Genomic DNA, 27,423 nt, shown 5'->3' on the forward strand with positions numbered 1-27,423 from the left:
GAACGATTGGTGACGCCATCAACACACACACACGCCACACACCACTCGATGTCATTATCCCTGTTCTAGCCACGGTTTTGCGGGATGTTTTCTAGTTTCCATGTCCTCTCGTCCCCTCGCTCACACACTCTGCCCTCTGCTCGCTTTTGTTTCCACTTTTCCCGGGGCGTGAACGTTAGGCGAGTGCACTCAGCCGATATAGTGCACCGGAGGCTATTGTCCGGGTTAGAGTTCGCAGCGGTTTGTGCATCGCGACTGTGCGCGCTCTCTCTCCAGCAGTGGCGCACACCGATGCACACCGATGCACTCGCGAACACACCGGGGGTCACCCGGGCGGTCGTGCAGCTATGTGGAACACTGTCCGAATAGTGTCTGGCTTCGTTCCCCGTGCTCGTTTGTTTTGTTCGTTTGTTCTTCTTTTTTTTTCTTGTTGCTATCCGCGAACATAGATTCGATGCCCGCCGATGACCTCTGGCAGGTTGTGCTGTTTTCCACCCACTTTCTGCTGAGCGAGCTGATGCGATGTTTTCTAATATTTTTTTTTTTTCAACACGCTCTCCGAACCGGCACAGCAAAGGGTTTCGGAGAAAGGCTAATGAGCGTAAAATGGGAGCAAATTTGCACTGAAACAGGTCGTGGTCCGAGATTGGTTCTTTGAATCTGGGATTTGCATTTATAATTGTACGGTTTCTAGGGTGACTAACACGCTGGTTAGCGTCAAGTGACTTACATTTGTTGTTCCTTACTTTGATATTTTGATGACGTAGTGTAGGGATTAATCGAGCTGCCCTTCTTTTTTTAATGTTGAGAAAGGATAAGCTTACCTGAAAATAAAACAGAACGTGAAATATTAATATATTGTATCATATGTGATAACATTGTAAATATGTATCATGAAATCATCATTTATGTGTGTATTAACAAATATTGTAAATTTTGTAAATTATGCAATCAGTTTGCATATCTTCAGGCGCATTGGTCCTTCAGACCCGATCGTCTCCAACAACATGTCTTGCGAATAATCGTACAAAAATAAACTATAAACTCGCTTGAAGCACAAACCTGTTTCCCATCGCGTTACCCCCGAATGTACAACATTCGAGCATTAATTTTTGACTGCATTACTTTCCTTACATTACAAAATCCCCCCCCCCCCCCCCCCCCAACACCACCGCGCGAACCACATAGCACCTTCTTGCGACAGACGCACGTGTTTTCGTGCCACCGGATGTCGCTTTCAGTCGCGTATCATCAGCACAATCAGGTAGGATAGGTAACCCCGAAACCCATCGTGCTTGGGCGGCCTTGGCAGCCTAGGGGTGCTGCCAGCGGGAACCGAAACCGCGAGATTCGTTTCACGCCTCGCTGCGCCTTGACGCGCCAATGTGTCGCACATAATTTCGATCACTTTGACCGATAGCCGAACGTGACAGGGGGTGGGGCTCGGTTTGCTGATCGTACGCGCACCCTGTGTACAGTGTGCGTTTTACAACATTGTTGCATTCGGGGCCGGTGGGCGTGCAATGTGCAATAGTATGCACGGAGCAAGAACAAAAACAAAAAACAAGCTGTGATCTCTCGCGTAACTGACAGGCGATCTTGCCATCATGGTGGGATCTTGTGACAGGGAAAGGTTGTAAAAAATACGAACGGAGAACGAGTCTTTCAGGTGTTTGGTTGTCTTTCGTTTTTCGTAAGTAATTTTTACATCCTGTTTTGTGTCGTATTTTGTTGCAAAGAAATAAAGGGGATAAATCAATTCCCTTTTTTAATGTAGTCGTTTGCGGATCCTGTCTTGTATACGAATCTTATGCAGAAAACAATGATTGCTCTGTCTGGTTTGATGTATATACAACCATTAATGTGCTGGAATATTAAATCTAACAATAGCTTTTCGCGAAATCCATCATCAGGCCATACTTAATTGTCTCCTTTTAAAGATCTTTAAATAAAACTGTGTAAATCATTTTCAATTTCAACGCAAAATCCCAACGATCACAGCGAAATGACAATTTAAAAATCAAATACAATGTGAGTCCGTTAATTAAATGCTCACTAATTTAACCCATTTTTACGATCACCCAACGCCCATACATCACTCCTCGCGACGGAAAAGGATTCTGCTGTATTCCAGCGAGATTTTGCTTTCTTTTGCCCTGCACGGACAGGCCATTTTTTCTGCTGCTCACGTTTGAGTTAACGGAAAAATAACAAGCTCTGTCCCGCGCCAGAATGCAATTGCGTATATCCCACACTACGGACGGTCGGTTGTGATTTTGTTACACGCTCCATGTTTTTTTCTCCTATTTGTGAGAGTTTGCGTGCGCGAGTATGCTCTTGCATCGTGGAATTTCGTCACGAAATAGCACCAATAAATAGATTCTGCCTTTTTTGTTTGAATGTTTGCGACATTTCGATGTATGGTGATTTGGTTTTGGTGGTTCTCTTTTTTTTCTCCTCCTACGAGAGAGATGAAAATGCCGAAACGAACCAACTTTATGGTTTCAGCCTTCCGATGTGTTCCATTTCCGTGCGTCTGCCATATTTTCATTGGTTGAATATTGGATCTGTTTGCTTCTTGTATAGCACGTTGTTGTGTTGTTTGTAGTGTTATTATTTAACATTTGAAACGATTTATGATCGGTATTTATGTTTTTGGAGTTAAAAAATGTATTTATGGCGCTACAGCATCAGTGCGGAGAAACGAGAGCGTGGATTTTACGGTTGTTGTATGACGTCCTATTTTTTGAAATTATAAAAAAATGTATATTAAACTTGGCATTTTTATTTCGAATTGTTACATTCTTATGTATTTCTCTACAAAAAACAGTACATAACACTTTAACAGTAAAATGTAACACACTTTTTTAAATTTTGCAAACTGTTTTGCAACTTTTCCATTACTGGAAAACTGTCCATCGATCCTTCCATTACACTTAACACTAATGCCACAGCAAGAACATTTTAAGCATGCACATAATGCTTCCGTGTAAACTTTCCTCGCCCGCCGCAACCGTTAGAAAAATACAACAGAGCAACTTTCTAAACTTTCCACCATAATTATGCTCGCGTATCGCACGATAGTGACTTCCTCCGACACGGCGGAAGCACCGTCGGAACCTCTATGCCTGGCTTTTCAATTGAAATATTTCACACCCCAAAATACCCGGTAGCGTCCAGTTTTCCCCTAAAGCCAATAACTTTCCGCCGCTCTACAGTTATACCGGAAGCGACCGGCTGCTGCCACTGACGCTGCTGCATTGAAGCGTAACGATAAACTTTTGGGGTAACAGTTGATTTAAGATATTCCGAATCGGGCCCAATACCACGGTCCACTGTACTCGCCGATCGGAAGTAACATTTGTTTAAGGACGGTTTTCCTGCCGGCGACGTTACGGACAGACAACCGGCCCCTGCCCCGTGTTCGGTGTGGTCTGGGGTGTGTGGCACTTTTCAACCACCGCCAAGTGAAGCAAGTTTGGTGCAAAAACTTTCGAGACACTTTACATCACTTTGTACCCGTCCCGGGTGCGTGTGCGAGTGGTGGGAGCCCGGAAGGCCGTACGGTTTACGGCTGATGGCGTCAGCCCGATACACTCCACGATCCCTGCAATTAAAGTCCATCCGCTGCAGGCGCGCGTCTCCGATCGTCTGTTTGCCGGAATTCCGGAACCGAACTTGCAAGACATTGTTGATGCAGATGGAAGGGATATTTTTGGGTGTCGTGGTTTTTTTTCTGTCTCTCTTTCTTCTGTGTGGCTAGTTTTAAATGATCCAGCATTTGCTAACTTTAAGTGGTAAGTGGAGAGCCAACAACCGTCAGCCGCCATCAAGGACGCACAAGGTGAGCTGCTTTTGTAACATTGTAGCCCGCTCGGGATGAATTATCGACCACAGTATCAATTGCAGCGCCCCGGATGGGAGTCCCGATAGAAAACCAAAAAGCAGGGCGGAAACCACCGCAAAAACAAAGGAGCGAAATTGCACTTCACTAGACAGCTCAAATTACAGCTCTTTCTCGCATTTCCAGCGTGGGGATTGCTTTTTTTTTCCTTTTGGTGGGAAGCGGAATCCTTTTTAACGAGGCGCCGAGAGCGTGCAAACATTGTAGAACAATGTGTATGTTTGGAAAGGAAAGGATGGTCTGTTTAATTTACGATGCCCAGAGCAAGCTGACTGACGTTGCATGTGATTGGTGCATGGGTAGTTTCACGTACTGGCCAGGATGGGTCTTGGGTGGTCCTGCGAACTGCAAATCAATTCCTGCTGATTTAAGGTATCTTTTCTGCTTACTGGTCTGATAGCTATTTTCAACCTGACGCCGACGATTATTAGGAAGATATTTTAAAGGACTGAACGCTCTAAAGTAAGACATTGTCAAGGCGCGGTGCAGTGTAACACGCTATGCTTGGAAGAACCACAGTTTGTTTTTGATTAATTCATTTTTTCTTATAATCTGTAGGGCATTAATTTGGCCCTTAATAAAAGCTCTCAATGCTCAGCGACACTGTATTCCTTCCAGCATTATATTCAAAATCTCATCAAAAAGCAATCAGACACATGCACACTTGCTCATCCAAGTACAGGCTATTCTCAAGAAACGCTATTCATACAGACTGGGACGCAACTGCACATGTGGAATATCTGCGAAAGTTTTAGTTTACAACCAAAATATAGGTAGTTTCCGAAATTTTGTTTGAAGTGGTAAGAATTTAGTGACTAAAATTAATGTTTTGATATGATTCTGACTGGAGATAACAATTCTGAAACTTTTTGAATTTTCAATTTGCTCAAAGGCCGTAAAAAACACGCTTATCTCAGAATTCGTGTATCAGATGTATAACACTTCTTGGATGGATTTCCTGTACAGGTCCACATAATGATTAAATGAATGAGGATGCAAAGTGCACATATTACTCGATTTTTTTTCTTTATTTCATTGATCAATCATTAAATATGTATGATATGGCAACAGTTATATTATTTCTAGTTTATATTTTTAATTTAATTTCCTGAATAACATAACAGCAATACAACAGACTTTGTGAAACGCGTATTTACTTTATTTCAAGGCCGATTATTTAAGGTAAGACTAATCGATAATCTACCCCAAGTTCTTGATATTGTGCAGTAGAAATATTGACTTATATTATTCAGGAATGTATTTCGTAAGACTTATTTAAATGAAGCTCCTATTGAAATGAATTTAAAAAGATAATGAAAGCATCTGCGATATGTAAATAGTGATTTAAAGTGAATTTGAAATTGCCAAAGAAATTGTTAAGTGTAATATTCAGACTCCACACTTCAGAAGGAATATCTTATGAAAAACAGTACAAAATTATTTATTAGATTATTAATGTTAAATGCCAATAAGACTGCTGCATGATGGTTTTCCCTTTTAGAGAAACCTTCCAAAATAAATACCTACACGTCTTTTAAAATCTATTTTACAAGATTAGCCAGCCCCAACAAGTACTACACTGCAATGAACCATCACAATCATCTATCAACCACGCAAGAAGTACATAAAGCTGCTTTTGCAATTGCACTTCTTCAACCTACCACTGACCAGGGCCACCACCGGCCAAAGCACAATTTTGTAGTTACAGCAACAAAAACCACTGTGCCACTTTTTTTACAATGTGTGTGTGTGTTTTTTTTTTTTGTTTGTAGTGCGTATGCGCAACACCGGCGGCCAACGAACCCCCTTGGGATGATACACGTTGCTATCCTGCGCTGTTCCAGTGCACCGTTTGCCCCCAAAGAATGTCGTGTTGTAGCGATAAATCAGCGCAAGGGGCCTCCTTTTTTCGGTAATTGTTTATTATTTTCGAGAATAATTAATATTTCGCCCAGCCAATCTGACAGCGTACGCACAGCGAACCTGACCGCCCCGGTGTGTGTGTGTGTGTGTGTGTGTGTGTGTGTGTGTGTGTGCGTCTTCCTCCCTGGGTGATCTTCTTCTTTCTTGTACTGGCCGCGGCGTGTTCGGTTGCTTTGCATGGCTTTGCTGCCGATGTTACCAGAGCCAGGCCAGATATTTGGCGTCGTATGTCATGTGCAGTTGAGAGAGAAATTAATTTTGCGACAGAGATTGATGGTGCATCGTAGAGCCGGGACCACCCCGCCCTGTACACCACCGTGACCAAGCGAAATCGCATACCTTGCGCGGCTGCGTGGTTTTAAGCAAATTAGGCAACGCTGGAACACAACGATTGTTGCATTTTTGCTGTAGCTCCGTTTTTTTTTTATTTGCTCCTCTGGTTCCTCTCGTCCCCGGGGTGGCTGTGTTTGGATTGTTGTCTTCTTACGGTTTAATCGTTGTTTGCCGAAACTCATGGGCATGGGGAGACAGCACTTGAGGAATAATGTAACAACGCACGAAAATTGCACAACATTTGTCTGCGTCGTGCAGTCGTGGACGACACGATCCGTGCAAGGGATAATAAGCAGCAACGCAGCTCGGCGAGGCTGAAGATGTTTTAATTTGCTTCCTTTTCACCGGCCGTCAGCCATGCAGTGTGTGTGTCTTAAAACGGAAAACGGGAAGCCTTGCAGACTGCAGGCAAAGTAGCAGTGCCCTTTGGTCGGTCGGCACGCAGAAAATGGCTCGTAAAACAACCCCAAACTGGAAAGCCTACACCGCCATGTACACCGCTTGTCAAATGCAGGTTTTTTAAAGGCTGGTGGCTTGAAGAAGCACACAACCAAACCCGCCCCAAAAGAACAAAAAGAAACATCTTTCCTTAATGATAATGACAATTATAAATTGCTGGGATGTTTACTTTTGTTATTTAAATCGCAAATTTCTCCCTTTGCTCCAGTGACGACAGTTTAAGTGGCTCGCTACACACTCGGCCCCCGCTCGGCGTTCGTCATCGTCAACTTCGCTGCTTCGCTCCCGGGCCAACAGTGCACAGCCCGGGACGCATACTGCACCGGGTGAAATGTGTTTATTTATCGCCGGGATGAACGAGCGGTAATAAAAATCACATAAACCGAGTCAACCTTATTAAATGCTTTTCATCGAGGTCATTAGGCGGTACCGTTTGCCAGGGATGGAATGCAAGAGAAAAGAAGAAGGAAAAAAAAACATGAGTGAAAAGAAAAGGACACAAAGACAGCGTGGCTGGCTGTTGGAGGTGCTGGACGCTTTCCTTTTTGTGACCCCGTTTGGTCAGTTTCGGTCAGGGAGACATTAAATTGTGACGAGCAGCTCTTCTAGCGCGTGGTTGGGTTGGGGAGTTGTTTGTTTCTCCATTTTAGTTAATTAAGAAGCTTTCTGGACGGTTTTTATTGAACGCAAGAAGGCGACGGTCTTGTAAACCGTGTATAAATAATTGCAGATTGTAGAAGATAGAACAAGATAAGAAAAACTATAAAGGTCACGTTCGAATCATTGATAAACCACCGACTCTCCTTTCAACAAGCTTATTTAATGAGGCCTGCAGTTTTTATCTTCAAATCTCAACATAGGAAAGATTATTATAAATTTTGGTAAATAACTACAGCATTTTGTTAACAATAAAAAGTTTTTGTTGAAATACATCTTTCAAACTGCTTCAAATAGCTCCGAAGACATCGAAAAGACACGACATGGATGCTATTGCCAATGCATTTGAATGCTGCAGAGAAGCCACCCCCCTTCGTCTATCTAATCCAAATTCTCCGCTCGATTTATCACTTTGGACCGGTTTTCATATGCTTATCAAGGAGTCTCGTCCATCCCAGCCGTAAGTCGGGTGTGTCCGTCGGGATAGTAATTGAGCCAACCGAAGAAGCTAAAAAAATGCATACACACACACGCACAACGTGTTTGCGAGTTTTCGGTAGACAAAGTGCGCCCGGCACGTCGCGCAAAAGGATCGAAAACGGTTTCCATAATTAATCGATCATTTAGAGCTGAAATTTATGAACCACCGCCGAACCCGAACGAACGAGCCAACCGACGATTTTGCACCCCTTTTCACGTTCGGCACGGAATGCCGCAGACGAGCCGCAGTCCAAACACCCTCCCCGGGGCGACCAGTCCAAGATGTCCAACCCTAGGAGCAGCAGCAGCAGAAGCAGCAGCATAAATTTCCAGACGACATTTATTTTGCTCACTTTCGGGTTTCGGATAAGCTTTTTTTTTTGTTTTGTTTTGGTGTTCGTTGTGGTCTTTCGTTTTCTGTCTGCATTTTTTTGCTTGCTTGCTTGCTTTTGTCTTGCGTTTTGACACTTATGATAGGGTGTTTTTCGGGTTGTGCAAGTGCAATAACCTGTGGATGATTGAAACAAAAAAAAAATGTACAGAGCTTTACTTTAAAGCCCTTTCACGCCACGTGATCAAAAACACTGAAGATTTGGGATTAAAAAGTGAGTTGAATTGTTTGAGCGGACTCGAAACTACCCATTGCATCTTTAAATATATTACCTATAACGTAACGTACGTCCCACGATTTCGCTTTTATTACTCATTTTGTGCATTTTTTTAAAACCATTATTCCATTTGTGCCGGTTCGTCGTCTACCAACCGTTTCCGAAATGACGAATGTCTGGTTTTGGCACCTCCGGACAGATCGTGCCCGACGGACGGTACCGCTTCCTTCCTTCCCACCATGCCATCCAACCGAGACATACATGGGCACCGTTTTTTTTCTTCCTTTCTTCCTTCTTCCTCCCTGTATTGGGAGACACAAAGACCGCAGCGAATACAAGACGGCTGCGCGGGGCGGCCGACGTTCCAATTCAAAGCGTTCGCTGTCGCATTTGGATGATCATCAGTCATTTAATTGACCTATTGGGAGGCAACATGCCGCTGCCGCCGCCGCTTTATGCTGCTGGCCAAGCTGGCTGGCTGGGCTGGTCTGGGCGCTGCTTGCTGATCTGCATATTAAAACCGCATGCATCATCCATCACTGACAGCGGGATGTTAATCAAAATATATATTCTTTTCTGCTGCTGCTGCCGCCTATTTTGCGCGGCCGGTCCGCAGCCGGGAATGCACACCGATGCCAAAACGGATTTTGGCAGTTGAAAGTGGAAAGGCTGTGGCTGTAGTTTGTTTTTGTTTGGTGGTTTGGCTGTTGTGCAAGTTGATTTCATTTAGCTGAAAGGGTTATCAATTTACAGCAACTTTTTCGATTGCATTCATTTCGGCGCAAAAAAGGCAAAACAGAATGATACAACAGTTAGGACAAAATATGTCAATATATGAGGAGTGTTAATATGGGTAGTGAACAAACGAAATACTTTACAACTTTCCTTTAGATAAGTTACAGTCGTTGCCACCAAAAATTTGGCTGTCAGGCATCCATTTTTGACAGTCCTCATCAGTCAACAGTCAGACATACTTTTAAAAGGTATTTCAGTACATTTTTGACAACTATTATTTTACATCACATAAAAAATACAAAAACCATGTAATTTGATAGTTTTTTGAGAAAAAATTACAATTTTTTTTTAAATTTTGAAGACATTGTTTACACTTGAAAATACATGCCATTTTTTCACACCATTGAAACTTCCAAAATTGGTGTAACAATTATTATATTTTGAATTCTATCATAGAAATGACTAAATACTTTATTTAATTTCAATAATTTTGGAACATACAGTTTAAAGTTTTGTCAATAATGCGATTGACTTAAAGTCAAATATTGATACCTTAGAGACAAAAATTGATGCGCACTGTCAAAAATTGATGCCTCAGAGACAAAAATTGTGACACGATGTCAAAAAAATGGTAGCTTCGAAACAAAAATAGGTGAGTTAGAGTCAAAATTTAGCGGCAACGGCTGTAGTAATCACGACGACTGAAACAGTAATGAGACCTAAAGAGGAGAAATGATTGCCATTTTAATTCAAACCAACAGTAACCATAGTGCTGCAACTGTCTTACACAGTATTATGTTTCTTCTAACAACTCCGGCAGCCCTGGTCGTAGTCCATTACAACGTTGTGATTCCGTGAAAATTCAAAAGAAAAAAGACTTTAATAAGTTGTGAATTAAAAATATTTTGGTGCTTCATTTTTTCCTCATTCATGCTTTGTAAGTTGAAAAGAATTATTATATTTACCCCGTTCTCTCTCTCTCTCCATCTTGTCGAACGACAATCGGCTAGACAATACGTTGAATTGGATTTTCACACTCCTTCTCCCCTTCAGAAAACCGCTCAAATCGAACTACAAAGTTATCATACGTTTTTCTTTTGCGTCAAAGTAACGAAAGAAAACGCCCGAATTGTTGCACGACTGTACACACACACACACACACCCCGTACACGGCTGGCATGATCAAAGGTAAGCGCCCGGTCTGTAGTATGCATCATCGAACCGATGCCAAAAGACGAACCTCGGTGCCGTTTTGGTGGTGCGGTGGGCCAAGGTTGAAAATGTTTGTGTGCTGCACCTCCCTAGCCACCCCCCCCCCCCCCCCTCCCACTCTCCCTTTCAATTTAACTTATTGTCCTTGTCGCCCTTGGTGTGTGACTGTGTGTACAAGCGCGCTTGGAAGCGTGAAAATGCATGCATGCTTTCGGGGCGCTTTTTATGAAGTCTAGTCCCTGTCTAGACGGGGACCCGACTCCACTCCAAAAAACCCTCGACACACACACAGGACACAGCAGAAAACGAGAGGCGCGCACAATAACAATACGGTGGCGCGCGACCAAAAGCGACCACTTGTGCCGTTTTGTACGATGCATGCGCCAAAACCCCACCAGCAAATGCCGTCGTCCCCCTCGACACGTGGCTGCAGCGCGGTGACCGATCTCGAGACTCTCCATCCATCGTTTCCCGGCCTCCCACTCCATGCGGCGATGCGTCCTACCGTCACGAATGCAAACGAACGGGGAGTGGGGACGACCAGCATGCAGCCGAGCGAACAAATGACGATAATGGTACACCGACCGCACAACTCCGCGCGACAGACCGTCAGACTCGACCGACACCTTGCAAACGCGTGGACAAAATCGAACGAACGGAGAACGGAACCGGGCGGGAGCGTCTTATCGTACGACAAGGCATCGTTATGCACCTGGCTAAGCAGCTACTAAGCTGCAAAAGGTCTGACGGCACCCGGGCCGGTCAAATTAGCTCCCGGCTCCGATAAATCCAATTTTCCTTCGTCCAATGGTAGTTTGATGTTTGGGAAGAACTGAAATCCCTCCCCTCCTCCGAGGGGGGGGGGGAATATTTTCGGGTGAAAATTCGGCACACAAACGAGGGCAAAGAAAGGGAGAGATTACCGTGATTGACTGTCTGAGCTGTCCCGGGCGCGACTGACCTGTAAGAGGATAACACTACACACTTGGCAAACCCATCACCCCAGTGGGCCACGGTTCACATCGCCCCGAGCAACGGAACGGATTAGCATTACGGATGCTTCCACGGCGTGATTGGAACGCCTCGCGTATGCCTTGCGCGCTTTGTTGTGCTGTGATCCTCGACGCGGAGCGTAATCGGACTAAACCGGAAGGGATTTTCCCCGGGCCAAGCTCGGGGGAATTGTTTTCTTAACAAAGAGAATTTCAAATACCATCGGCAACAGTAGAAATTGGAGATAAGTCATTGATTCCCTTTCGTGACAGATGTTTGTTGAATGTTTAAATAGTATTGATGATGTTGGTGCCCACTCAGCTCTAGATACGCTAGCAGCTTCAAATGATCAAACATACCTTAGTTAACAGAAACAGCAAGTGTTTGTACATTTACTTTTATTTTACTTTTATTCTCAATAAATATTATTTAAGCTAATTTTTTACCTTGAATTTTTTGTGGCGGTATGAATTATTTAACTTCTTGTTTGTTTGTTATACACCTCAATTTATCCATTTATTTATTACACTCTTTTGCTGTTATCAGATCATAGTTTTTAATCATTTCTATTGCTTTTATATCATTTGTTCTGTTAACATATTTGTTTAATAATTTGTTCGAATGATTCATTTACTTATTGATGTCTTGTGTGTATTTTTACAGACATCATGTACTTTTTTCATATTTCACTGAAAATTTGTGTTTTTCTGCTTCTTTCCGACGATTTAGCTTATTACATGATCTTTTGATGTTAAAAATGCCCCTAAAATAATTAAACGTAAATTTGATGATGGAATGTTGAAAAAAAAAACTATATTTTACTGAAAACATGTCTACAAAACATTCAAACAGGAATTAGAGTGTTGAGAGGAACCAGAGACAGCGAGATTAAAAAGAGAACATTATAATTTAATGTTTAAGCTATGTGTCTAAATCGAAGCTATCAGCCGTACAATAATCTTTTTTAATTATTATTTAAAAACATCTTATGAAAGAAAAGAAAGTGATGTTAAAGTATAAAGTATTACACAAACCAATGAAAGCACCATTACTTTATCATGAAATAACTCACAATTTCTTCTTTCAAAACACACCGTAGCTCACCGTTTTACTACCATCTACTGCACGCCAATAAAAAGATGAGAAACGTGCAACACTATCCACGTACTCCAGAATCCACGCCAACCTCAAGCACGAGTGTCTTATGGCAATGATGTTCCATCATCTCCATGTACGGAGGGGTACTGAACTCACACAAGTACTTGGCATGGAATTCCCGCAGGGTAATTTCAGCGTGCCATGGTACCATCGCTAATAAAATTGCAATATCATTGCATGCTTTCTTCTCCCTCGATAACACTACTCCACAAGTTCAATAGGGACAATCCCGCAGACAAACAGAAGGCGCGGGAAAGTCACGCAAAATCGACATTGCAACCGCAAGTGAGCAGCAGCAGCAAACAATCATCAAATCGTATAAAATACGACACACTGGCCCGCAGTAGCAGCGCAACTTCGAACTGCTCATCTGTTCCGCTGATCTGTAGCTTTCGCCAAATCCGCGGTTACAGACAGATTCGACGTGCAGGCAGCGTGTATCGAACCGCATAAAATTTTATTCCCCGAAACAAAACAGTCACGACCGGCGGGTTCATGTTACGATCGCGCTATTTCGCGCCCAAGTAAGATATCAGTTGCCGAAACCGTCAGGTTCGATTCACTTTCGTGCCGGCGGACACGATGGGCACAACACGATGGCCGGATCGAATGCATTCCCGCACGTTTCGTTTTCGGCTGCAAGAAATTGGAAATGTGAGATATTTGCACCCACCCCAATCCGTGGGCAGTCGTAGCCCACAGGGCGTGCTTTTTTCTTTAACCGAAGGGATCGATTCCTACTGCACGATTCCAGCTGGCAGCTGGATGCCCACCCCCCCCCCCCACCCGGTCCGAACAAGCAACGGCTTGATTTATAAACTCATAATTTTGCATAAATTATGAAGCACAAACTGTTGCCAAATTTAATCCCATTTGCTTATGTTCGCCGGGCGGTGGCGCTTGTCGGGGCAAACTTTTTAGCCAAAAGCGTCCGACCTGCTCCAACCCTTGCCCTTGCTACACCGAATTATCCAAACACACACACACACACAAACACACACACACACACACACACACACACACACACTCGTTCAGCAAATGAGATCAGTTGTTGGTGGTTTTGATGCTGTAGGGCAGGGCAGGGACAACAACACTGCTGCTCGCACACAAACACGGGCGGAGGAGAACCATAGCAGCTTCACCGGAGTTCGCGACCACAGCAGCACAGGCCCGGCAAGAACTTTTGCCACCAGCCAACCAACCTTGTTTGGAAAACTTTCGAGACTGCCACGCTGTCGATCTCTTCGTCTCCGCGACTCCCTCCTTCGCTTAAACCACGAGATGGGGCGCAAATTGCATAAAAAGGCAAACCGAAAACCAACCGAATACAGTCGTGTGGGCTCATCTGGCCCTGGTATCCGGTATCTGTCAGCCGAGTAAGTCAGCCACCCTCCTACTCCTATTCCTTTTGCGATCTGCAAAGCACGTGTCCCGACTGCTGCGGGCCGCAAATAAAAAACCACAAACGATATGTGACTTCTAATATAAACTGACGCTTTTTATTTGCAGCTGCTGTGGGGCGACGGGAAGAAAGCTTCTCGTGCGATTTACACTCATACACACCTACCAGTGCACTTTTTGGGGGTTGTCTTACCACGGTACCACACTACTTGATGTTGGAGGGATAAGCGTAGAGTAGATTTCGTATAAAACTACTAAATTGACTGCGTTTCGTTTGTTGAGTACGAGTTGTTGTGAGATTTCCGTCTGTTTATTAGCACAGCATGATGGTCAATTAGATGAAATTCATTTTCAAATTACTTCACTGTTTATTAGCATTTGGAGGGTAATAAGCTGAGGTGTGAATTCATAACCAGACAAGCAAAGCGCTTATCGTATAGCACAATAACAAGAAATATGGTCGATACATGACAGCGTTATAATAAAGATTAGAGGTAAAAAAATAATCTTCCGTTCAGCCGAAGATGTACTGCATTTTGATGCTATTTTGTGGCATTTTTATAAGGTTCAGTATCAAATCAGAATCAGTTCAGAATCATCCTCATGATCTTAATAGCGTCGGAATCAGTTCCAAGACCTGCATGGGTTTAGAATCAGTCTCTAGAGCCTGATAGGTTCAGTATCAGTTTCCAGTATGGATTCAGGACAAATTCCGGGACTGGCTTGGGATCAGTTCCAGGGCCGATATGGTTTTTAGCTTTGTATGGGGCTAGTATAGGATTGAGATCAGTTCTAGGACACGTACAGATTTGGATTCTGTTCCTGGACCGGAATGCTTTCAGGGTCATGGTATGAAATCAAGATTAGTAGAGGTACAGGTTCAAGAACAGCTTGAGAATCGTAAAAGATAGAACATAATAGCCAGGACTAGTTCAAGATCTGGAAGGGGTATTGGAGCATTTTTTAAACCCTCGTTGTTAAAGACAAACTTGAAATTGTAAGACGTAGTTCTGTTACTGAGTCAAATAAACTGTTTTATTAAAATTCTGCTTAAAAAAAGCAGGTTACTTTATAGGAAAATTACTTTTAAATTATGAAGAATGAGAAATGATCCAGAAACTAGTTGTTAACAAGTCGAAGAATATAAAAAAAAATGCATTTAACTTTAACTCTATTATCTCAATTTTCTTCAATATCCTCTAAGTCGAGCTCTACGAATAATAACGATCGCTTCATCAGGTCTGGCGCGTGCAATAAAAAAACACGCTGCTTGCAGCTTCGCAGATACGCACGGCTCAGTCGGCTTTACAATCTCCATTCCCAAGGTCTTTAATCACTTTCCCGGATTCCTTGGCAGCACCGGGTCGGGCTTTGGCGGACAGCATTGGCATGCAAATAAATCAGCTTTATGCGGGATTAAATCACAACGCACCGGGTTCCTCGCACACACACACACAGCCAATCAAAAGTGCAATCCCAGACAAGCGTACCAAACGCAGTCTCTGTCGTTCGTTTCCTGTAAGCTAAATCCTCTCAACAACAAAAAAAAAACTCCTTTTTTATTTGCTGTCCCTTTGCGAGATGCACAGACAAATCCTGCCACAAACTGTTGTGCTGTTGCGAGATAATTCCCACCCTATCCACCAGATTGGGCTGTTGCAATGTTGCGTCTGCAGCCGCAGCTACGGGTAGATCCGATTGTTGCGGGATCACGCCCGCATCACTCTGCATCACAGAATGCAAAATATGATTTCATTCAGCGTGCGGGATTTATCGCAGAACATTCCTGTTCCAGCTAGCAACAAAGTATTGCCCCCCTGGGGAGGGCGAGGGGGGAGAGAGAATGGATGAATGCAACGATGGGATTTAGGGCGACTTCTTCCATGTGCAGTGTGAATGATAGAGAGAGTGAGAGAGAGACAGAGAGAGAGAGAGAGAAAGAGAGAGAGAAGGGAAGAAGTGCATCAGCATTGGCATACAAAAGGGAATCAGTTCATTATCGCCAACGGTTGCTACAAATCACGAAAGCATTATCATGGACAGGAAAGGAATGATCTTTGTTGTGCATGTAAAGAGGATAATGTTATGATGTGTATTAGCGAATGAAAGCGGGGTTCTTTTCGCTGTGAAAAAGAATTGAAATTAACTGAGCAACTGTTAGCTAATTGATATGGTTCCTTGTGATGCTCGGAAACATTTATTCTGATTATTGACGCTGCCAGTAAACATAAGAGCAGCTCGAATTGCTGGTACATATTGAAGTATTTTAGAAAATTTCATTTAAGCATCTTCAATATTACCAAGAGTAATGATGGGATTACAGTAACAGTAATTAAATAAGTTCACAAACTTCAAACATCATCCCCAAAAGACTTTACGTTTTCCTACCATATGATGTCCTACATAATGAATGTGTTATTTAGGTATTGTACAGCTCACCCAGGAGCTGTTATCACAAACATTTTACCCTCTTGCAATTCGGTTGATGCAGTAAACCATCATCATCCATACTCTCCACATGGCAAACTTTCACATTTTTATCAGCACCGTTTGCGTTCCCTTTTTTTGTAGGTACTTACCCACCCCACGAGCATTGTTGTGTCATAATTTAACGTGCGCATGCAGATGTCTGCCCCGTAGCTATCGTTCCCGGCTGGCCGGCCATTAAACGGCGGCTAATTGTTGCAGCCAATGCACCATAACCGTTACTCAGGCTCCGGTCTGGGGATGCCTGTCGCTCACTCCCACCCAATAACCGCACCCCGAACGATCGCGAGTCGGTCGGTCGGTCAGGTTTGTAAGTTGTCAGGCGGCGGCAATCGTTACAGCGTCTGCCAGTCCAGTTCGCAGGCGGGACGCTATCAACTCCAGCGTTCCGCCGATGCAGTGCTATCAATCGCTGCTGAAAGCTTTACGGCCATTTTCCAAGTCCAAGCGGAGCTGCAGCGGAGGAGTGAAATTCCCCGGGCCCGGCAGGAAGCGTCAGCTCTCATCTGCACCACGTCAACGCTCACGCTTGCTGTCACTTTCGCCACTGTCAATCTGCAGGAGGATTTGCGCTCGGTTTCTACATTGGGGCACGCTGCCGGATGGTCCGGGCTGCAGACAGATGGTAAAGGTCGTAATTATTTTTTCATGCCAAATTTCAACGTCATTTTATGGCGGTTAATGCATAAAAGTGTACACACACACTCACACACATACGGTCACCAGCCGACACCGTTGCAGTTTCACACTTTACGTCATTTAAACTCATTTGCAGCACATAACGTCATCCATTGCAATTTTATATTCATTTTTTGAGCCCTGTGTGCTATGGGAATGAGTTTTTTTTTGTTGTATTATTGTATGTCGTTTCCATTGCATTCACGTTAATTCCGTTACTGGTTCGGCTTATGATGGTAAGGGAGAGTGTGCGTGTGTGTACCATTTTTTTAGTATTATTTTGAACACCGTTCCAAAAGTGCGCGCACGCATTTACGAACCATTTTAACGACCGCGGTTCGAAGACGGGCACGACACTTGCGCAGCAGCCTATTTGCTTGCTGGTTCAACGGACGTTTACGATTTTACAACGCCACAGTCTGGACATGGTCGAAACGACGCCATCCCCGCCTTTCCACTCGCTTTCGAGCGATGAACGTTTAAATATGAATTATAGAGTGAAGATACGTGTTTTTTTCTTCTCCGGTTTCTACATTCGCTCTCATGTGCCTGCATGTGCCTGCCAGGATGCACGAGATGCTTTCCACCAGCTGCTGGTGACCTCGAAAGACCTGAAGAGCCTGCACTATGTGGCCTAGTACATCGCTAGGGAAATTTTATCGGTACACCGGTAATGGAGAGTCGATGCTAAATCCTGCCCATTGCCTTCCGTTTGTCTAAACGTAAATCTTACGATAACACTCCCACAACTGTCCCTTCGCGCCAGGGACCAACGTGAGGATCCAGCCACACCGACAGTACCTACACTCGGCGGGGTGCCTGTAGCAGTTACACGTTGTGCACTACACTGGGTCAGCTGTACCGGTACGTAAAGTTGCACTCGTACGGCGGCACCAGACGATTGCACCATCCGGCTGTGCACGATAATTACTGGCCAGTCGGGAGGCCCAGGATAAATCGTTCGACAGTGAGCATTAATTTAAGTCTGAAACTCTACCCCGCAAGCAACATGGCCCAATATGGCTGTGTAGAAAGATGAGCGAGAGAGGGTGCGAGCGAAGAGGTAAAATGAAAGAGGTGGAAATTAAAATTGCACTCGTGTGCACCCACCTGATGGGCACGGGGATTGTGACCGTTTGGCAACAGGATTGGCAAGTGTGGCACAGTGTTGCAATAACTGCAACGGACACCGTTGTTGTAGGACGTTCTGGACACAACGTGGCACTGGCATTGAGAACGGTTATTGCAATGCACGAACGAATTGCATAAGAGCTGGGCCCGGTTTTAATTTTGAAATAGTGCAGCAATTGTTTACACATTGTCACACAGCTAATGGTTTGAGTTTAAATCAAGATTGTAGCGGGGGTAGTATTTGAAATTCCAGGAAATTGTGGGGAATGTAAGCACAACAGTGCGTTGCTTCATTTTTAAAGTATTGTATTGCGAAAAATGCTATTTGTTTTACTAGAAGTTCCAAACAATTTTCAACAAAACTTTCTATGATTTCAACATCTGCGATGTTGATGTCAACTTTGAATTAAACTTACTTGACAAAGCCGTGACTTGATGAATTTATGATACTCTAGCAACTTTCGCAGATATTTTCAAATGTCTTGATCAGCTCCTCAGCTAGACTCAATATTTTGATATCATTTGATAGATTATTCTGCTGAACTTTAAATAAGTTCGAAGAAGCGAAATAATGTCATACCTTGACGTTCATATATAAACTAGAATTTTATAAATGGTAAAAATCGTAACCACTGTACATCAGTATATACAAAACTTTTTGGTAGGGATAGATTAGATCCTTCTATTTCTTATTAACGTCCACGTTGGAGTCAATTTTGTATATTTTCTGTTGAACCACCCTTGTCAATTTATGAAATTTAAATCTCCCAATAATTACAACCAACAAAAAAGTGTTGAGAGCATAAATATTAAAGCTTTAAGATGTTTAAATGACCGGAAAAGAGTTCTACTTATACGTTTTGTATCTACCTTAACTATGTAGGCTCACAATCTCCTTCAGAACTGGCTGGTTATCGTTGTCTGGGGATTATTTCAAGCGTATCTTATCTCTCTTATCCACATCATGACAGTGCAAGAAGCAACAATGAATGCAACAATTCTTTCTTAATTAATTACCTCAAGCCAAAACTGTTTGATTCTTTTCACATTTAACCGAAAATAATCAGCACCGACGGCATTCGTCACAAGACGCCCGTTACCAAGCAATGCAAAAGACCAAACCACGCTGAACAACTGTTCGCTTCCGACAATAAACTTAATCAAGTCGCATTCGGAATACCATACCCCCCAGCACAACCGGCAAGGCAAGCATATCACACACTCCACGCTCGAAAGAGATAGTTCGCGCATAAATTTGCAAGTCAACGAAATGAAAATGATGAGCCACCCTCCCTGATTTTTTTTTCGCTGTTTCGCTTCCTCGGTGCCAAAACCAACCACTGCAGCCACACCCTCGGATGCTACTTCGGCGTGCAGCTTTGAGCTAGCGGGTAGAGAGCATGTCTCTTTTACCACGTTGCTTCTTCTTCCGAGAGCACCCCCATGCGCTATCAGTGCTCCGCAATCGAAACATACCGCTTGTCCATTCATTCATTTGGCGAATCTTCGGACCCGGCCCGATGCGGTGCGCTATCAATTGACTTCTATCTGTTATGCAAATGAGCGCAACGCGCATGGGGCAGTGTCAAAGCAAGACAGGCAGCGTGCTAGAAAACTTCAAAGTTTGAACGTTTCTCTTGCCCGCGCCGTAGGTCAGTTTCGTTGCCATCAGGATCCGCTACCGGTGGGGATTTCTTTCTTCTGAGGACGGACCCGTTAAGTCCGCTGCAAGATCGGCAGCATGATAACCCCCTGCGCTAGTAAACCCTTCAGTGTTCTGTCAGTGGCACAATGAGCATCTTCCCCCCCCCCCCCAGAAAGCTAGGGTAAGCCGGCAACTAACGTGACCGAAAGCACCGAAATTCCACCCCACCGAATCTAGGTCGTGGGATCCGTCCGAAATTCGACCACTTCGAAAGGTCTCGCCCCAACGAATAGAAGGGAGGGAAACAATCAGTGCGTGTTATCAGCGCTGTTGCAGCGGCAGGCAAATTTCAATCTAGACGAGCAGCATCAGAATACACGGTGGCCAATCGTAAGCGACCCTTGCCCACGGGCAGCGCATAAATAAATAAACTAGATACAAATTTGTTTATTTCGTGACTGGACAGCGTTAGCGAGGGCACACTCTGCTGCTGCAACAGATGGAACCACGACAGGCAGTAGGACAATCAAACTGGCGCAACGGTTGGCTGTGGTGGCCACCACCAATGTTGGGGACGTCAAAGTTCTGGAGAAGAGAGCGAGAGAGAGATAAAAATAACCATTGTTCTACAAAAGATCCCGCTGATTCCATCAATCTGATAGTGATTTTTCGAAGCGGTCTTTTCAAATCCTCAAACAGACTGCAGATTAGTGAGTTGAAGAAGCAATAGCGGAGGAAAATTGTCACCCGAACGAAGACGTGCTTCAGTCATTTACTCGCGAGGCTTCAACCGAGATTGAGATCTAGATTAATATCCTCCGTTGTCCTACTATTAGAGCTGAAGTTGCCGTCCGACAGTGCTTAAACATTGAAGAAACTTCTGTAACAGCTTCCCTTCCGTTTGTGGAATAATTATTCACAGTGACCTTAAATCTGCCCGCTCTTCGCACAATTCCCCATTCAAGCTGCAGCAAAACTCGCAGATGCTTTCCCTTTTCTTTTGCATAATGCTTGAATCCATTGCAATTGCTTTGGATGCGATTAGCGGCGCGCCCGGGCTCGTCCACAGCGACCAAGGAAGCTCGTAACGCTCCCACAGCGACACACGACACATTGACGCATCATCCGGGGAGGGAGGGGTCATCAATTTACCATTCAAATCTCGTTTCATTTCCTTGCCAAATGAATCGCAAACGTAGGGGTCTAGAATTCGCCAAACGAACCGCTCGCACATTACCATTTAACCATGAACCTTTCGCAAGAAAAAGCGGACCATAGGAGTTTGAAGGTGCGGGCAAAGGGAAGGATGAATATGCAATGTTGTGCAGCCGAGGCTGTGTGGCTCGCCGGACCGGACCAGAGACACCCGGACTAAACTCGGCCAGCCCAGAGATGCATCGTCTGTGCGAATCCGGTTTCGAAAACCAATTCCAGACATCTTGGATGCGTTCTTTTTTTGTTTGGAGCTGGTTTTCTCCTATCTGCAGTCTATTAATTCTCTCGCAGCTGGAGCCGCACTTCCAGGGCTTTCGTGGTGTCCATTTCATTGCGTCCGAATCAATCTTGCCCATACGCCAAATCCGCCGTGGTGCAGCTTTATGTGACACCCATCCCAGCCCGAACCGTCTCGACGAGCATCGAAATGCAGCCAATCATTATTATTCCCCACTGCCGTCTCAGGTTGGGCTGTTGGGCCCGTCTCGTTAATGAATAAAATCGGATTTGCAATGAAATCTTAACCTTGCGTTGCGTTTTGGTTTTTGGCATAATCTTTTTCTTCTGCTTCCCTCCCTTATTTCTCTTTTAAGCGATCATGGGGACACTGTCATTCCAACGCATTGGGGCAGAGATTAAACAGCGCGACAGACGGCGCAAGAAATGCAATGCGAGCAACAGGAAACCACCGTGCAGCAGGAGAAGGAGCAAAAGGAGCAGTGACCATCAACGGGATGCGAACAAAAACTTGACACTCAATCCGGAATCATCATCGCTGAGGGGTGGGGTAGGACATGGAGAGACGCGTAAGTCAAGCACAAGACTCGCCGTTGCACACAAAAAAGTGTCACACGTCGCCGGTCATGGCCATAAAATGAGCGATTTAATGAGCAGCCGGGTCCGGGATGGACCATTTTTTTTTCTTTTGCGTGTGCGTGATCTTTGTTGCTGTCCTCCTCTCTTCTGGGGATATAAATTACCGTTGTCTAAAGCGACAAGCCGGCCCCTCTCGTCTCGTTCACCCTGCGCCACTTACCTCTGTGCTGGGCGAAGGTGGAGTTCCAAGTGGTGGACGTTTTGCCCGGCCGCAACGGGAACGAGGAGGACACCGTGATGTAGCCGCGCGGATCGTCCATGAGGACGCTGTAATCGCGCTGGCCGGTAGTGGCCGGCGGTGCCACCGACGAGGACACCACCGGCACGGGCGTAACGTTCACCACGCTCGGCAACGGTTCCGCTGGACCATCGCGATCCGCCGTGTCCGTGCCGATCCCGACCGAACCGTTCGGGGTAGGACCGAGCGCATACGACCCCAGACCGGCCACTCCATCCAGCACGGCCTGGCTGGTGTTGAACTCCTTGAACCGCCGGTAGAACTCCACGTCCACCGCGTCCACGTGCAGATGGGAGCGCTTGCGCGGTGCCTTCCCGTACCGGGACGCGTTCAGGTGGTTGCGCAGGTACTGGCGCATCGCCGTCAGGGTAAGATTGTACAGATCGGGATGGTCGGGCCGCTGGCCGTACTCGTGCTGCCCGTCTGCTCCGAGAGCAGCGGCCGGCTCAGCGGGTCGCCGGTGGTTGCCATGCTGCTTCCGCTCCGGCGGCTGCTGCTGCTGCACCACGAGAAGGAGCGTCAGGGTGGACGGTGTGGTGCCGACGGTTGATGGTGATGGGGCGAACAGTGTGCCGTGGTTTTGATCGCTGAACCCACCGCCGCCGCCTCCGCTGCCGCTGTAGTGTTTCTGTGCCGCCGATGGCACCGCTAGGGAACACGCCGACGAGAGCAGTGAAGTCAGCAGCATTAGTATGAGCCCGTACGCTCGGCTGGCCCCCGCGGCACCACTGGACACATTCTGGGGGGCCACTGCGACGACCGGTGTTCACCGTTGGGGTGACCCACTGCCACCACAGCTACCCACGGCTGCCGTTCGCCACCCGGCGGTGCACCTCACCATCACGCGCCGACCACGCACGCACAACCGGAAAGGAGGATGCACGCGCACTAAACCGGGGCTCCCCTCCGCCCGCGACACCCGGTGCTTCCGGTGGCAGTTGTCACTACGAAAATGAACCTTGTTATTTTTACTCCCCTTTTTCTTGTACACAGTGTGCACTTTTCACTTGTCAAATTTTGTACTTTAAATAACACTTTTTTTTGTATTTAAGTTGTATTTGATCACTGTTTATTACTTTACTTTACACAAAACTTTACTTCAAACCCACACTGTAACGCTTATTTGTTTGCAGACTTCTGTTTGTTTGTTTGCGTTGTTTCACTTTTCAGCACTTGTTTATCTGAAAAGAAAAATAAAACAAAGCAAATTATTAATTAGCTGTTGTTTGTCTATTTGAAAACACGTAGAAAATTATAGTGTTGTGTATTATGTAGGCAAACATTTGTTTATTGTTTAAGTTTGTTGTTTGGTTATTTATTTTAATTAGTATCTGATTTGTAGTACAAGAGAATCTGCGAAGAATCTCTATTTTGTTCGCAACATTTCAACAATTTGAGTTATATGAATATTCAATCGTTTATTTGTATTTCTTTACATGATTTTCATGAATCAATTAACTTTTTTATACCTGATTTTCTAAACATGATTTTCTAGTCATAAATTGCAGAACTTCTATATTGAAAACAAGTATTTATGTAGCTTATTTATACGTTCTGAATTAAGGTAATAGAAAATTATATTACTTCTAATACGGCGTGTGGTTCTTCTATGTTCCAATTGTATGTACTTCTTTATTCTAATACGGCCGTTCCTTCTCTAATTCTAATAAGTAGTTTACTATAAATAACTAAAGAATGCCATATTGTTTGAAGTAAAAGAGCTAAATTTGGCTATTTGGCTAAGCATGTGAAATAAAATATAAAAAGTAAAACTTTCAAGTTCACTTTTGCTCGATCACAAAATGGACTTCAAGGAAAAATATGTTTTGTAGTAGTGTTAAAATTATTTTCAATTTATCCCATAGTTTCCCATTAATAAGGCACACTTTAGAGCCTCTGGGAATCTCCAACCATCTTTCATGGCATGCCTCTGGGTAGGCAGGCTAACTATATTTCATAAAGCGAAAAGATATGTAAAAGACTAGTTTGTATTGAATGTTACGATGTTACTAATTCATTCAACGCCATTTCGATACGTCTTTCAAAACTGAAAATAGGTTAAAAAGTTACTCAACGCGCCACACGGCAAACACATACGCGCACATACATATAAATACGTCCAACCACCCTAAACCAGGCAGGCCTCCAAATGCGCGCTCAAAAACCGTTTCCGATCCACCTGCTCGGTTATGCAATAGCGCGCGGCCAGTCGCTAGAGTCGCGATGGATTCCAAACATCCCTCCAAGCCCTGTAAGCTGCAAGCGGCTCGCCCAACCACCGACCGGTACGATAATTCACGGCATGTTTCACCTCACTACCCGTCAGACAGGCCCTCCCCATCCCCAGGCAACAACTCAGTTCGATCAGTTTCAATTATAGCACCCGGTACGAGACTGTTGCGTCCTTTCGCGCTGTGTCGCCAACGACGACGACGACGACGCAAACATGGCGATGTATATATCAGGCAGTTAAAATACCACACATGTACGTTTTGATTTACTACCAACTTAGTGGTCATCGCGAAAAATATGCTCTTCCGCACCTGGTGCGCACCTCCGACCACCACCAGCGTACCGGAGCGACCTGTAGCTACATCCTTTTTTTCTTAAACTGTGCCCGTCCGTATCCGTCGCTCTACATCATAATCATCGTAAAACGGTAGAGAAGCAAAAAAAAAAAGCCAACCATCCATTGGAACGGTCGGTAGTTTCGAAGGTAGACAGGGGTTGGAAAATGGGGGCTAGCGACAAGAAAATATATTTATATTTAGCTCTCATTTTTCTCTGAGTGATGACATTTGCAGGATTTGCGTTCGTCTTTCTCTTGCTGCTACTGCTACTACTTTTCCTCCCTCATCAACAGCTTACAGAGTTTCGCATTGACATGACGAGAGAGGGAATGTTTGGGACAGTGGAACGGCCACGAATCTAGAACGGGGATCTAGGTGAAACGTAAAAAAAGATTGATCTTTAGCAGGGAGGGAAACGGTTGACCTGCAGTGGGGCCCAATCTCCAATACCGGATACATATTTATGGCTTTTGCTTGCCGACTGTACAGTAGACATTCGAAGGATGCCACATAGAGATGGGAGAGAGAGAGAAATCTTCAGCACTAAATGTCGAAATTGATTGAGATGAGACGTCCGCCCGATTTGGCTGGCAGCTTAACCATTTTTTCCGTTTTCATTTCGACTTAAAAGCGCTATAATCGTCTTCGTCTCGTGTGGATGAGCCCTCCACATTCCTCGCCGGAAAAGAGTGGCCGCAAACGAGGAGTACCACGGCACGTGGAACGGGGGTTCGTCTGACAGATGATTTTGCAGTCCCGTACTCGCGCGAACGAAAAAAAAAACACTAGACCACCGAGACATTCGGTGGAAAGCTACAGGGTGGGGGGGGGGGGAAGCCGTTCGCCACTATCACTGGCCTGGTGGAATCCCGTCAAAACAAACGGTACGGCGCATGTCTACCAAGGCACACACATACATACACACGCAGACACTCCAATGTGGAGCTGAAACCTTCGCTGGCAAAGGACAGGGGAAAGGAGAACGGTGGACAGTATTTTCACTGAAATGGTGAGAAAAACAACTGGCCCCAAAGAATGAAAACTCACTCACTCGCTCACGATGTGCTCACCTACGGCTGCCTCATCTCACCGCGAGCGGCAGTTGCGAGTTGCGAGAGCTGCTGTACGAGAGCGTGAGCGCGACTGCAGACTCCCTCTCGCGCCTCCCCACGCTCGCCCCACCCGCTGCCCGCTGGATCTTCTTGGCCCTGTGCGGTATTTTTCGCGCTCGCGTTGTGTCGCGCCACGGTTTCTGGGTGAAAATAATATATCGTAGAGAGAGCATTTTGGTTGCAAATCCTCCTTGAGGAAAAGACAAGTTCTTTAAATAGAATGGAATGGTTTTTGGTACGGTCCTGAAGCCTTCCCTTTTCACGTCCCTTTTTCCCCCCCGAGCAAGGCGGCCTCGTTGTGTGGCCCCTTTTTACGCGTTTTTTGGTTCTAGTTCCTGTAGGCGCACTTGGAAGGGACAGTTCCTCTGGAAGCGCATCTGTTCCAATTTCATCCATAACATCACTTAAACTCCGCCAATGTTGATAATAAATTTGGCTAGCATGCTAAGAGCACTACGGAGAGCACCTACCATGGATGACCATTACTTCCAACACGTTCTAAAACACAAACACACGCACCTACACCGAGCTTCCCGTGTGTGAGCACAAAGTTCCGCACCGGATGTGGTGTACCGGAACGGCACCGCGCGCACCCGTTCGCTCGCTGGGTCAGTTGCACTTGTGATGAATAAAACGAGCTCTCACACACACACAAACACACGCGCACACTTTTCCGCTCACTACTTTCAGCTAGCTCCAGCTAGCCGCTGGAGCACACATTTGCCGCGAAGGCCACAACACCTGAACGACGAACGACGGCGACACCCAGAATGGCCCTTTTCTGTCTCAGCGAAGCGCACACGCCACCAGACACCGAGACCGCATTATGGGTTCCTGCACAAACCGCAAATGCAAATCACGACCCGCCAGCACGGATATGCACGGACACATACACACACAGACAGTCGCGCAACTGGTGCAAGTGCATCCGCTAGTTTGCATATGAAATTGCAAATTATTGTACCCCTTTCGGGCGGAGCAGGGCCGGGAAGTACCCGTACGCACTTGACGCTTCTGCTGGTTGGCACACAGCTGTAGAGAGGGGGGGGGGGGCAGCTTGCATTGAGGAACACACACACAAATACACAGAAATACGCTCTGCCGGTACCGTACCCGTACACTGGTGCTGTCGGGGTGCGCGCACTTTTCGGCCGGCTTTCACGAGACTCACGAGGTCTAATAATAAACTGGGACACACACTCACACGCGACAACAGGACACCGGGTGGAGGGAGACAGAGGAAAGGCCGTCGAATGCCACGACAAAATTGCGCGACCGCGATGGCGACGGCGGGACGCGCGAATGGCAACCAAGATGGCGCACTCCCACCGTCTCGGCGCACGGGGCGGTGGAATCCTCCCAGCAGACACTTTTGATCCGCGGTTTTTAATAAACGAGTGGGAAAGGGGGCGAGGGAGGGGATGCTGTTTTTATTCTTCTTCTGCTTCTTCCTCTTCTTCTTCTGACGACGTATCACGCACCACAATCTCGAATATCGATGCACACACGTGGTGCACACAACAATCACAATAAGCGCGCACCGTGCGCGACCGAACTGCTGCAGACAGACACACACACACACACGCACGCGGAAAACAGTGGGGCGAA

The 27,423-nt window shown here is 45.4% G+C and overlaps 1 protein-coding gene across 1 annotated transcript in view; it reads right to left on the minus strand.

The window, feature by feature from the left end:
• Positions 1 to 22,702, minus strand: part of LOC120953621 (mucin-19-like) — a 134,121-nt gene extending 111,419 nt beyond the window's left edge. Inside the window, exon 1 of the mRNA XM_049606969.1 lies at positions 22,056 to 22,702. Coding sequence (XP_049462926.1) covers positions 22,056 to 22,491 — 436 coding nt within the window. The 5' untranslated portion in view covers positions 22,492 to 22,702. The remainder of the gene's footprint in view (positions 1 to 22,055) is intronic.
• Positions 22,703 to 27,423: the final 4,721 nt, after the last annotated feature.

The sequence above is a fragment of the Anopheles coluzzii genome, chromosome 2 (genome assembly GCF_943734685.1).
Source record: "Anopheles coluzzii chromosome 2, AcolN3, whole genome shotgun sequence".
NCBI classification, from domain to species: Eukaryota; Metazoa; Arthropoda; class Insecta; order Diptera; family Culicidae; genus Anopheles; species Anopheles coluzzii.